This window comes from Carassius carassius, chromosome 15, assembly GCF_963082965.1.
Source record: "Carassius carassius chromosome 15, fCarCar2.1, whole genome shotgun sequence".
In the NCBI taxonomy this organism is placed as follows: Eukaryota; Metazoa; Chordata; class Actinopteri; order Cypriniformes; family Cyprinidae; genus Carassius; species Carassius carassius.
In genome coordinates, this window is record NC_081769.1 from 9399610 (window position 1) to 9413958 (window position 14349).

At 37.1% G+C, this 14349-nt stretch overlaps 1 protein-coding gene across 2 annotated transcripts in view; it reads right to left on the minus strand.

Annotated features, from left to right (window-relative positions):
- Positions 1–13792, minus strand: part of taf2 (TAF2 RNA polymerase II, TATA box binding protein (TBP)-associated factor) — a 165406-nt gene extending 151614 nt beyond the window's left edge. For both annotated transcript variants that reach the window (XM_059567327.1, XM_059567326.1), the window contains exons 1-7: positions 13477–13792; positions 13285–13338; positions 12687–12847; positions 12300–12418; positions 7368–7509; positions 6895–7126; positions 4555–4739 (exon numbers count right to left, since the gene is read on the minus strand). In XM_059567327.1, the coding sequence (XP_059423310.1) occupies positions 4555–4739; positions 6895–7126; positions 7368–7509; positions 12300–12418; positions 12687–12847; positions 13285–13338; positions 13477–13527 (944 nt within the window). In that variant the 5' untranslated portion in view covers positions 13528–13792. The remainder of the gene's footprint in view (positions 1–4554; positions 4740–6894; positions 7127–7367; positions 7510–12299; positions 12419–12686; positions 12848–13284; positions 13339–13476) is intronic.
- Positions 13793–14349: the final 557 nt, after the last annotated feature.

Genomic DNA, 14349 nt, shown 5'->3' on the forward strand with positions numbered 1-14349 from the left:
CATTGCGAATATGTAAAGATTTGGATTTGTGCCGAATGAGACATAAGCAATAAACCTCCAAATCTAGGCAAACCATTGCTCGCTCCGTCACACACTGTCACGATCATTGAGCAACAGTGTTTTCCAGCAGTGCTGATGGAAGCAGTTCTTTGACTGCACAGCACAGCCACACGGGCCACAGTTACATTTGAGATCATTTTATTTTAAATGCCATATTGTCAGTTGAAAACATTGCAATTGTGTTTTAAAATACAACGAGCACCAGGAAACCATTTAAAAAAGCGCGTTCAGCAGTCAGTAAAATTATCTCAAATCTATGGCGCAATCCTGCTACTAGCATTTATTCAGACTTATAACCCTTTAATTCGGATGAGAGGTTTTTGTTGTTGTTTTTTGACAAAACGACCATCGATCATGGTACTCTACTAATATATATATTTATTTATATATAAAACATTTGGTTGACTTAGGTTACACTTTATTTTAAGGTGTCCCTGATACAGCGTAACTATACATTGAAGTACTGAGTAATATTTATTAACTACATGGTTCGTACAGAAACAAATTTTTTTAAATGACAAAATTTGTCTTGAATCACACAAATCAAAACAATGCAGTTGTATTTTGAAATATTTTAACTAATCTAGAGCTGTAACTAATAATCGTTTTGCTAATCAAGTAATCTACTAATTATTTTGACAATGGAGTAATTTGATATTTTTTAGTAATACAAATAGATCAAAGTGAAAAACAGGCTTTAGTATGCCTATATATAAACTAATGATGAGGCAATAATAATTGATTCTAATAAAGTATCAAAACCAAGTAATTACATGGTTTTATTGAACAACCCTGATTAAATGGGTCTACATAATGTAATATGCCTATACAAAATATGAACATGACTAATTTAAGTTTATTGCGTATTATAACAAATACCTGCAGAGGGCGCAAAAGGCCTGACCATGCTTCACTTTACAGCGTGATTCAAAGAGTACTAGTCATAATTAGAATATCATCAAAAAGTTGATTTCACTAATTCCATTCAAAAAGTTAAACTTGTATATTATATTCATCCATTAAACACAGACTGATATATTTCAAATGTTTATTTCTTTTAATTTTGATGATTATAACTGAAAACTAAGGAAAATCCCAAATTCAGTATCTCAGAAAACTAGAATATTACTTAAGACCAACACAAAGAAAGGATTTTTAGAAATCTTGGCCAACTGAAAAGTATGAACATGAAATGTATGAGCATGTAAAGCACTCAATACTTAGTTGGGGCTCCTTTTGCCTGAATTACTGCAGCAATACGGCGTGGCATGGAGTCGATCAGTCTGTGGCACTGCTCAGGTGTTATGAGAGGCCAGGTTGCTCTGATAGTGGCCTTCAGCTATTCTGCATTCTTGGGTCTTGCATATCGCATCTTCCTCTTCACAATAACCCATAGATTTCTATGGGGTTAAGGTCAGGCGAGTTTGCTGGCCAATTAAGAACAGGGATACCATGGTCCTTAAACCAGGTACAGGTAGCTTTGGCACTGTGTGCAAGTGCCAAGTCCTGTTGAAAAATGAAATCTACATCTCTATTAAGCTGGTCAGCAGCAGGAATCATAATGCGCTCTAAAACTTCCTGGTATACGGCTGCGTTGACCTTGGACCTCAGAAAACACAGTGGACCAACACCAGCAGATGACATGGCACTCCAAACAATCACTGACTGTGAAAACTTTACACTAGGCCTCAAGCAACGTGGATTGTGTTCCTCTCCTGTCTTCCTCCAGACTTGGGGACCCTGATTTCCAAAGGAAATGCAACATTTCCTTTCATCAGAGAACATAGCTGTGGACCACTCAGCAGCAGTCCAGTCCTTTGTGTCTTTAGCCCAGGTGAGACGCTTCTGATGCTGTCTGCTGTTCAAGTGGCTTGACAAGAAATGCGACAGCTGAAACCCATGTCTTGCCTTACGTCTGTGAGTAGTGGTTCTTTGTGACGAGTGGGGCGGGGCCGAGGGATGTGGGAACACGAGTGAGGCCGGTGGAGTGAATGGGAAATCCGCTACACCTGCGACCCACCACCGGTCTTGAGTCCCACAGAGGAGATGGAAGGATATAAAACTGGAGCGACGACAGTGAAGGACGAGAGAGGACCAGGCCTGGGCTTTTAGTTGTGTTTTGGTTTTTATTTGCGTGCACCAGTCGTCCGTGAGGGGCTGGTGCGCTGTTTTGTGTTTATTTTTGAATTATTAAATGTCGTTTGATTGTCCGCCGGTTCCCGCCTCCTTTTTCCGGATGAATACGAAGGTTTTTATCATTACATTCTTAAAGCACTGACTCCAGCTGCAACCCACTCTTCGTGAATCTCCCCCACATTTTTAATGGGTTTTGTTTCACAATCCTCTCCAGGGTGCGGTTATCCCTATTGCTTGTACACTTTTTTTCTACCACATCTTTTCATTCCCTTCGCCTCTCTATTAATGTGCTTGGACAAAGAGCTCTGTGAACGGCCAGCCTCTTTTGCAATGCCCTTTTGTGTCTTGCCCTCCTTGTGCAAGGTGTCAATGGTCGTCTTTTGGAAATCTGTCAAGTCAGCAGTCTTCCCCATGATAGTGTAGCCTACAGAATTAGACTGAGAGACCATTTAAAGGCCTCAATATTGAACCTTTTCACAATATTCTGATTTTCTGAGATACTGAATTTGGGATTTTCCTTATTGGTTAGTTATAATTATGATCATCAAAATTAAAAGAAATAAACATTTAAAATATATAAGTCTGTGTGTAATGAATGAACTTGTATATTAAATAAACTCAATGCACACATACTGAAGTAGTTTAAGTCTTTGGTTCTTTTAATTGTGATGATTTTGGCTCAAATTTAACAAAACCCCACCAATTCAAATCTCAACAAATTAGAATATGGTGACATGCCAATCAGCTAATCAACTCAAAACACCTGCAAAGGTTTCCTGAGCCTTCAGAATGGTCTCTCAGTTTGGTTCACTAGGCTACACAATCATGGGGAAGACTGCTGACAGTTGTCCTGAAGACAATCATGGACACCCTTCACAGGGAGGGTAAGCCACAAACATTCATAGCCAAATAAGCTGGCTGTTCACAGAGTGCTGTATCCAAGCATGTTAACAAAGTTGAGTGGAAGAAAAAGAAGCACAACCAAGAGAACCGCAGCCATATGAGGATTGTCAAGCAAAATCGATTCAAGAATTTGAGTGAACTTCACAAGGAATATACTGAGGCTGGGGTCAAGGCATCAAGAGCCACCACACACAGACGTGTCAAGGAATTTGGCTACAGTTGTCGTATTCCTCTTGTTTAGCCACTCCTGAGGTGTCTTACCTAGCTTAAGGAGAAGAACTGGACTGTTGCCCAGTGGTCCAAAGTCCTCTTTTCAGATGAAAGCAAGTTTTATATTTCATTTGGAAACCAAGGTCCCAGAATCTGGAGAGAAGGGTGGAGAAGCTCATAGCCCAAGTTGCTTGAAGTCCAGTTTTAAGTTTCCACAGTCTGTGATGATTTGGGGTGCAATGTCATCTGCTGGTGTTGGTCCATTGTGTTTTTTGAAAACCAAAGTCACTACACCCGTTTACCAATAAATTTTTGAGCACTTCATGCTTTTTTCTGCTGACCAGCTTTTTGAAGATGATGATTTCATTTTCCAGCAGGATTTGGCACCTTCCCACACTTCCAAAAGCACCAAAAGTTGGTTAAATGTCCATGGTGTTGGTGTGCTTGACTGGCAAGCAAACTCACCAGACCTGAACCCCATAGAGAATCTATGGGGTATTGTCAAGAGGAAAATTAGAAACAAGAGACCAAAAAATCCAGATGAGCTGAAGGCCACTATCAAAGAAACCTGGGCTTCCATACCACTCAGCAGTGCCACAAACTGATCACCTCCATGCCATGCCACAAGGCCAACAGTTCACTAAAAATGTTTTTTATTGGTCTTGAGGTATTCTAATTTGTTGAGATAGTGAATTGGTGGGTTTTTGTTAAATGTGAGCCAAAAATAAAAGAACCAAAGACTTAAACGACTCCAGTCTGTGTGCATTGAATTTAATACAGAAGTTTCACAATTTGAGTTGAATTACTAAAATAAATGAACTTTTTCCAAAACATTCTAATGTATTGAGAAGCATTGTTATGTCTTTTTTAAGGGTTTTCCAGGACAATTCTAAGGGTTTTCCAGGAAATTCCAAAAAGTCACATTCAAGCACTTTAAGCACCTTGTACGAACCCTGTAACTTCATGTAGTATATGGTCAAGATTAGGGTCCAGCTTAGGGTTAACTGCATGTAATTATTAATATTTAATAGTTATGGGTGTTCCCATGGAACACACATACTGGTAAAAAAAATGTATAGCCTGAATGCACTGTAAGTCGCTTTGGATATAAGCATCTGCTAAATGCATAAATGTAATTGTTATTATAATAGTTAGTACATGTAACATCTGTAACAAGGACATCTTAAAATAAAGTGTTAACAAGACTTTTATATTGGAAAATAAATGCAAGAACAGCTTGTATACCTGAAAATACTCATGGATGCATACGATGAGACCTGCACATAAGCCTCATCCACAAAGACAGTCTTGAAGCAAGAATAAGGGTAGCGACAGGTGAGGATCTCCTCATAGAACTCAAAAATCTCATGGAGGTAGGACATGGTGTGCTTCAGCAGGGGCAGAAGCTGAGGCAGGCAAAAATGAGTCACCTGTGAAAGCATGATATATTTGATTCATAGTAGTTTATTATTAACAAATAAAAGCTGCAATAACTTAAAATTGAGATCTGAAAAAATAAGTATATATAATATATAAGCATTTCTTTCTCAATTTTCTTAATCAGTAAATCTGAATAATTTATTATATGTATATGTGTGCATCACCTACAGGGCATTCTAAATCACATTTCACACACTATATACTATTTATAATATCAAGTATGTCCATACGGAAACTGGGTAAAGGATTAATACGTTATAATAGCCTTTTCACGAGCTACATCGTGTACATCAGCTACAGAATGGATTGTGTTCATGTATGCACATCAAATAACAACTTGATTCCACTGGCTTCTGTGCAAAAACAAACATGGTGACATTTAGAAAACTATAGCAGGGCAAAGGCATGTAGGAGACTAGAGGACTTTTTATTAAATTTTTTTGCAAAACCATTTACCCTACTCCAACAGTGAAAGAAAACAAAACAACAAACTTGTTGGTTGCAAAAAAAAAAAAAAATTGAGAGATAGATTATGGCAGCCAGAAGACAGACAGATGTCAAATTTACTATCACTTGTTCAGTACCAGTATTAGAAACACCCTCGCAGCAGTGTTCACTACTTTTCTTAAATTGAATTCAAGGGTAATATAACAAAGTGTTATATTAAACCATAATCAGTCAATCCGGGATTTCACGAATTTTTTTTGTGTTTTTTTGCGTTCAAAATGACTAATTTTGCTGCAGCTTCTCTCAAAATTTGCGATGATATTTGCGGCATTTCTTATTGTTGTGCAGTGAAAATATATCACAGACAACATTCCTCTAACACGGTTATGACTTTTCTGACTTCAAGAACCACTGTAGGTCTCCAGACTAACGTTTGAGGACACCAGCACCAGTGCCATTAAGTTCTACAGGTGGTGGCACCTAGCCTGACTATGTCAGACTTCGTACTTCCGCTCAATTTCAGTTCGCTTCTGTACTCAGTCTGAGATAGCAAACCATCTCCCAGTTTTCATCCGGCTCCAAAACAGCCGGCCAATCAACGAATAGAGGGCAGGGTGAGAGCTGTGACGGAGATGCTAATCTAAACGTAAGCACCAAATTTAAGATTATAGTTTAGGTTAGGGAAATTGAAAATGACAGCTGACATGGAGACACAGGATGCTATTCGCTCTGTTGGGGAGAATATTCCCGGCATTTGCCAACTGAAGCACGAACAAGAAGAGTGTATGTTTCACATTTTGAATGGAGGTAATGTTGTGGCCCTTCTCCCGACAGATTTTGGGAAAAGTTTAATTTATCAACGGTTACCGATCGTCAGCGAGAATCTGGGGAGGCAAAAGTCCGGCAAGGCGATAATTGTGATTGTGTCCCCCTCGGTTGCTCTCATGCAGGATCAGGTTAAAGAGGCAACGAAATTGGCTAAATGGTTTTGTTTTTTGCAACATACCTGTGTTTACAGTGAAAGTGTGAGGCGGCTTAGCCAGCGCATAACACACGTCATAACCAAACGTTATGTGATTGGCTTACGGGTACACCAATGACTTTAAACTTCAGACAAAATCCTGGAGGGACTGCATAATAATAAAAGATATAATAAAAAAAATTTGTTTGTTTGTTTTTTAAAGGGTAACACTTTAGATTAGCGAACACTATTCACTACTAACCAGTTGCTTATTACTAGCATAATGGCTGTGTGACAAGTGGGGCGGGCCGAGAGCCGTGGGAACGGGTCATGGCTGGTGGAGTGATTGGAAATGAGCGACACCTGCACCACTCACCAAGTCCCATGGAGGAGATCCGGAAGGATACAAAAGAGGAGCTACGACAGTGAAGGACGAGAAAGGACCAGGCCTGGATTTCGTTTTGTGTTTTGGTTTTGTTTGTTCGCAGCAGTCGTCCGTGAGGGGCTGTCGTGCTGTTTTGTGTTTATTTTGTAATTAAAGTTTTATTTGAATGTTCGCTGGTTCCCACCTCCTTCTCGTGATTATGAAGTTTGTACATTGTTACAGGCTGTTTATTAGCACTTATAAAAACATGCTATGTACACTGCTAGTCACATTTTTCAATGCATGAACATCTCCAAACTCCTAAACTACAGATTTAAGACTAAAAAATACAGTATATTACAGTTTCTCTCACCTCATGCATGTAGGGGTCCACAAGAATTTCAAAGGGCCCCACAGCCAGGGAAATGTTAGGGGCAGCAGTGGGGATGGGCAGCATGTAGTGAAAGGTTTTCTTGCGCATGTCGTGGGTGTAGACTGTTTCCACTAGATCCCCACAGGACACTGCCACCATGGAGGCATCCACTGTGAACTCCAGCTTCCATGTGCACAGCTCAGAGTATGAGTCTACACATGGAAACCAAAACCTAGTGGAGAAGATTTAGAATCAATAATAATCAGTAAATGGCAATAATAATCAATCAATTGGTATTATACTCATAGAGACAGATGTACACATATTGTAACAATTAGATTAATATTAATAAATAATAATTATTATTATTATTATTAATAAATTAATCATAAAATAAATGATCAATTGATAATGCTGAAACAGGACTGTAATCTGTAATAATAACTTTTCTGAATCTCCTTAATTCAGCTTACCGTGTGGAATTCTGGTTGCCAAAGGAAAAAACATGGACTGCTCTTTCTGCCAAACTTCCTTCCACATCAGGTACTACAAAATGCAACCCCCCCTTCGGCTGGTCCAATGAAAATTCAATGTACACCTTCATAACGTTCATCTCTGCACACACACACCAGCACACATTATTATTATGATTCTTATTACTGAAAACAGTCTGTGTTTTAAAACTGACTGATTAAAAAAAACCTTCATATCAGACCTTTTTTGGTGCATTTTTAAGAGGCATAATGAGTACTTGTGACCTTAAAAGCACCAGCACTCGTACCAAGATTACTTACAAATAAACACACAGTACAGTTTTATTTATTTTTTGCATCTTCCAGTGAAAACAACAGAGTACTCTGTGGTGACAGAAGCTCAGGCTTATCTGCCTCCGAACCGGATATCTCTACACTGCAGTATTTTGAACGCACTCACAACAGACCCGGAAGAGAAGACAATGCTGAATAAAGTCGTAGTTTTTGCTATTTTTGGACCAAAATTTATTTTTGATGCTGAAAAATTCTAACTGACCCTCTGATGTCACATGGACTACTTTGAAGATGTTTTTATTACCTTTCTGGATATAGACAGTATACCGTACACACACTTTCAATGGAGGGACAGAAAGCTCTCTGACTAAATCTAAAATATCTTAAACTGTGTTTCGAAGATGAACTTGACATAATGACATAATTTTCATTTTTCGGTGAACTTAACCTTTAAGGGTACGAATTACTACTCTTAAGGTACTAATATGTAGTGTATGATGTACTGCTATGGTGTCCAGGTGTTGTACCCCAAAAGGTAAAATTTTGTCCCTTTTTTTTTCTGTGTGGCCTGGATGAGAGTGGGATTTCCTGGCCTGAAATTACATCCCAGTCCGGCCCTGTCTCACAGTAAGGCTGTGTGTTACTGAACATGAATGGTAAAATTTATAACGTAGTCTTGGCAAGACACTTGCTACTAGGGCTGGCGATATATCTATATGATCATGCGCATCTAGTCAGTAAATCTGGTTCCGTGATTACTGCTAAATCGCCATCACCTGCTTTCAAATGGAGCGGCATTTTATAGACAGAGCCGTAGATCACTGACAAGCATCGCAATATCACTTTCATTATCGAAGGCGATTCATCTGCAATAATGAACACGATATTGCATAGCTTGTCAGTGATCTAAGGCTCTGTCTATTAAATGCTGCTCCATTTGAAAGCAGGTGATGGCGATTTAGCGCTAATCTCGGATCCAGATTTACTGACTAGATGCGCATGATCTATGTTAGATATATCGCCCAGCCCTACTTGCTACTATACTGACTATACTAGGGCTGGGCGATATGGAGCAAAAAATATATCTCGGTATATTTTGCTATATCTCGATATACAATATATATATCAATAGTGTTGTAAAAAGACCCGGTACTTCGGTACCAAGTCGGTACTAAAAAAATGAAAATGTGACGGTACCAGGTTTCTGTAAGTACCGGTGGTAACGAGTTCCCGTTCAAACCCGGTTCTTGACGCATACAGCGCTATGATTTCCGCGAAGCAGAAGACGCAGACGGAATCACAAAATCCAGTAATGAAAATGAAACTTACATTTTAATATGGACAGTCAAAGAATTTGTCAAAGTTAGCATAAATTAATCAAATCAAACCTCCATATGGACCAGTATCTGTAAATGTTAAGCCGCAAAAGTTGGTTGAAATCTGAATCCTGCATGTTCTGCGTGTCTCTGTGTGAATGAATGAATGAATGGCAGAGACGTGCGGGTTTGTTTACTACATAGCAACCCTCTAAATTACGAGTACACCACTCGCATATGCTACTAAATCTTCCTTCTGGCGACTAAATGATTTCTAATATTAGCCAATGGCTAATTAATTCTCAGATTTTACTCGCCATTGTGTGAGTTGGAGGCTAAGTATAAGTTTAGCTCAGATATATGTTCACTCGCCGAACACTCTCTGACTGAGTGCTTTAAAGTTTCACTCTCAGTCAGGCGATCTGCGTGATTCAGTTCATCTCAATGGATGCACAGCGCACCTGTGTTTAGTGTACCTCTAGTGTGAAGGCGCACAGATCGCTGTCGCTTTCTCTCACACATACGCAGAGACCGAGAGAGAGAATTGACGCACTACATTTAAACTATTCTTGGTTGTATTTTTTCCTGTCAAAATAGTGGCATATCTATGGAAATCTTCAACTTTTAGCTGGGTTTTCCGGTAACGTAAGTGTGTGGAGTTAATGCGCAAATGGCAATCTCATTGGCTGGCGCTCACTTATTATCGTTCGTTTTGATTTCAGCAAATCAGTTCGAGCGAATGCACAAAACCTGATTAATATTCATGAATCCAGCAGCTAATTAATCCTTAGTAATCTTTACGTGTGTTTTTATAGTTCTTCTTATTAGAATTCAAATCAATATTATCTTATATTAATCCTTAGTAATCTTTACGTGTGTTTTTATAGTTCTTCTTATTAGAATTCAAATCAATATTATCTTATCAGTATTCTTGTTAGTTTTTCTCACCTCCTTTTTTTTTTTTTACAGAATCACTGAATGACAAAAAAAGCACCACCACCATTCCAGTTAAAATGTTCAGTTAAATTGACTAATATGCATTTAAACATGGTTATCAAGTTTACTTCTAATTACTAAAGTTCTAATTATATATCAGTCTGGCAAGTAAACTAAAATATTTAATGGCCAATGGCGATTCAATTGCAGAGGTGTCCGTAGAGGGTTGCATAGACTGAAGCGCGTGACATTTGCAGTGATTTCAGCATCTGCCGTCTCAATGAGGACATAAATACATAAACAACATCACCAGAACTGTTCTGAGTTACTTCACAAGCATTTTACCGTTTCATTTGAGTAAAACCAGTGTCAGTTTAAAGGTATTCACGGCAACCCGTCAAAATAAGTTCATTTTTTCAAGAAGGCATTGTGCTAGAAATATTACTATTATTTAGTAGAATGTATGTGGTACTGCTACTACTGTTGAAAAAATTAATCAAACTTTTTAAAGAAATAAATCACACAATATTTCTTCCATGTTTTAATTTTAATAGCAAATCCTTTATTTACCAAAAAATAGAATGTGTTCAAATTTCATTAATTAAAAGACAAATACAATTTGGGTGAAACTTGTTTACTGTTTTTTGTATAATTGTATTACTTGTAAAAAAAAACTTTAATCACAATTTTAAATTAGTATAAAGAATGGCATTGGTTTTATTTTTAGTGATAAAAAGTGTTTTTTTTTTTTGTTTTTTTTATTAGCATATTGTGTTTTGCTTTGGTACGGAAATTGGTACCGAGAACCGTGGATTTTCACTGGTATCGGTACCGAATACTGAAATTTTGGTACCGTGACAACACTATATATCAATATATATCTCGATACAGGAAAAATAACCCCCCAAATCTACTTCAAAAGCAAAAATGCCAAATATTACATGTTTAGGGCCCTATGAAATGTCTTATTTTTTTCTTCACCATATGTTTTATTGTTACCTAATTCTGTGTTTTAGCATGTGTAATTATTTAAATGCATAAAAACAACTTAATTTGTTAAATATTTTTCTTAAAATAGCCTTATGTGAAATCTTTTTCCCCTCTGAAATTATGTGCATTTACATTTTTCTGGTTATCAAATGAAGGCATAAAACATTCATTCAATTTATCTTTTAATTATTGAAAATTAAGCAAACTTTATTTTTTGGTAAACAAAGGGGATTTACTATTAAAAATAAAACACGGAAGAAATGTTGTGTGATTATTCCTTAAATTATGTTCGTTTCATTTTAATAGTAGTAGTAGTAGTAGGCTATGTACATTCTCCTGAACAATAGTAATAGATTTCTGGCAAATACTATTATTTTGATGGGTTTACCTTTGCAGTTCTGTGTATGTGATACTACAGTCTATGATGTGATATGATGCTAGTTTTACTCAAATCAAACGGTCAGATGCTCATGAAGTGACTCTCACTGCAGTTCTGGAGATGTTTGTGCATGTGTTCACATCCTCATTTAGTGAGACAACAGATGCTGAAATCACTGCGAGCATCACGCGCGCTTCCGTGTATGTAATAAACGAAGACGCACCTCTGCTCCATTCATTAACACAGACACGCAGAACATGCAGGATTCATACTTAAATAGACTTTTCCGACTTAATATTTACAGATATTAGTCCATATCGCGATTTGATGTGAGTGCAATAACCTACTTTTGTTTAATTCATTTAAAATTTGACAATTTCCGTGTCATTGCACGTTAAACTGTAAATTCCGTGTTTATGACTGGACTCGTGATGCCGTCCGCCTTTTCTGCATCGCGGAAATCATAGGGCCCTACAGTAGACATCTGCCTGCTGTTCGCCCGACACCTTAAAACAGAGGTATCTCCATATAATGGAGCCAGTTGTCCTTTTTTTTTTTAGACTAGTTCCGTAGCCTCCGGGCTGGTTGCGGACGTTGCCATGTTCAATGAGACAACACGCAAGGGGAGGGGGAACAAAATCAAGGAGGCGGGGCGAGCACAGCACAGAGAAGGCAAACAAGCAAAGTGCCGCAATCAGAATTAAATATAAACAATATCGATATATACGATATGTCAAAATCCATATCGTGTTTAAAAAATATCTTGATATATTTTAAATAGAGATATCGCCCACCACCTAGTCTATACTAATAATCAGTAAAGAGCATTCTCCATGCTCCTCCTGTTGTTTATGTAATTGCTGCTAAACAAATGTGAAATTTCTGCAATAAAAAAAGTCAAATCATCAAGAAAACCATTAGATTACAAAATAATCGAGCCATAACTATTTTAAACAGACATGGAAACTTTAGTTTCCATACTCCGTATTAAAACTTCATATCGCTTTGTCTACTCACCATCTCCTTGTTTCCAGAGCTCAGAGGGAACTTTAATGGAAAGTTCCCCATTTCCAGCATCTGGATCTACAGCACTAACAGCTGCTGTGTAAGCACTGGAGAAATAGTTCAGGTTCCTCCTGTTAATCACACAGTGATACAGAGAAAATATGTAGCAAGATGAAGACAAGAGCAGACTTGATTCCCAAAACATTACATTATTAAATACTGACAGATAACAGATACACAGGTGATTTTCAAAAATAAATTTGTGGGTCATATTTCACTACACAATTAAAATAAAATAAAAACTAATATATAAAAAAAAAAAACAGATTCCTCTCATTTGATATAAGTTAAAGTGTCAATATTTTGCCAAATAGAAAGTTCATAAATATAAAAGCTTACTGCTTGGATTCATGATGGCAGACCTCCAGTGTGGGGTCGTTGTAAATGAATGGAGCCTCAAGATCATTCACTCTCACCCTGTAGATACGGCACTGCTTGCTATTCAATTTAATACGGTTCAGGTTCATCACTGTTGGAAAGATGGTCAGCTCCACATAACCCTACTCAGAGAGAATTAATATTTATATATACACACACTAGTCAACATTTGAAAGTGGATCAAAACCTTTCATGAAAGTAGTCCTAAAACCACAATGAATTCTTATCTTAGGACAACTTTGACTACCACGCACACACATATACTTTTTTTTTTTTTTTAATTCTGGTAACGTACACTTTGCCTTAATAAAAATATATTTTAAACATATTATCAACATTCCATAATAGTTAAAAAAAAAAAAAAAAAGTTTTGTGACACTTAAAATAATGACTGCATTATAATCTGTTCAGTATTACATAACTTTAATACAGATTTCTTAAAGTCGTCTCAAACTCCACAAGTTTTGCCTGTTAAAGTCTGCCTATTTCCCATTTTCTATTTTCATACACAAATAATTTTCACAATCTACACAGAATCCGAATGTAAATGACTACTCACAATAACAGACTTTCTCTGAAAATTGATGTTGTTGATGCAGACTACCTGATGGGTTGTAAAAAGATAAACAAAGAGTAGTGTTAAATGCATGCGACGGCAAATAATGATTTTAATAATCTATCCTGATTTGGCAAGTAAACACAACTGAAATCATATTCATACATCCGGTGAGAATAGTGTTTTTGATACTTATAGTTTATACGGTCGTGGGCTCTCAAAGCCCTTGTCTTTCTTGCGGTTCATGCTGCTCTTCAGTTTATTCACTCAAACTCTCTTGAACAGGTTCCGTTTCCGTTAGAAATCCTTTAAGTTCTAATTCTTTCAAACGCTAAAGACAAGTTATCTCTTGCTCAAACATAACTGTAGTCCGTCTTGTTACGTTTTAATTTGTGAAATTACTGTAAAGCGTTAAAACAAATCAACAACAAAAATATCCTTTTTCTGCATGCCTTCAGCCATGTTGTTTGTAACCATCGCCCTCCCGCTCCTAGAGTTCTTGTTCTTCTCGTTCTTGTTCTTCTTCTTTAGTTTTTTGGCACATAACATCTAAATTTATAGCGCCACCTACAGTACGTTGATGTTGTGCAGTCATGTTAGCAAAATGACTTCTGAATATTAAAATAATAATAATCATAAAAATAGCAACAAAAAAATTAATAAATAAATAAAAAACATGAATAATTATAATTCTTCATAACTCTTCCCTATACCAGATTCCCATGTTCCAGAGTCCCATCTGGCACTGCGTCTCCAGCTCCTCCAGAATACTCCCCAAAAATCCAGATAAGCCAACAGCATCCCTGTTTGATTTTAAATCCTCTCACTCAACCCTGTTACCCTATAAATGCATTTTATGCAGCCTATATCCTACTCTATCTTTATTAAACTCATATCCTAACAAGTAACCCAAATCCTTCCTTATTTACCTTTCCCTTTTTATTTAAGAATGTTATTATTTCCTTTCTTTCTTTGTCACATTTCAAATAAATCTGTTCTTTTGAACTTTCTATTCATCTGGGAATCCTGAAAGAAAAAAAATACATATATACATACATATACATATAC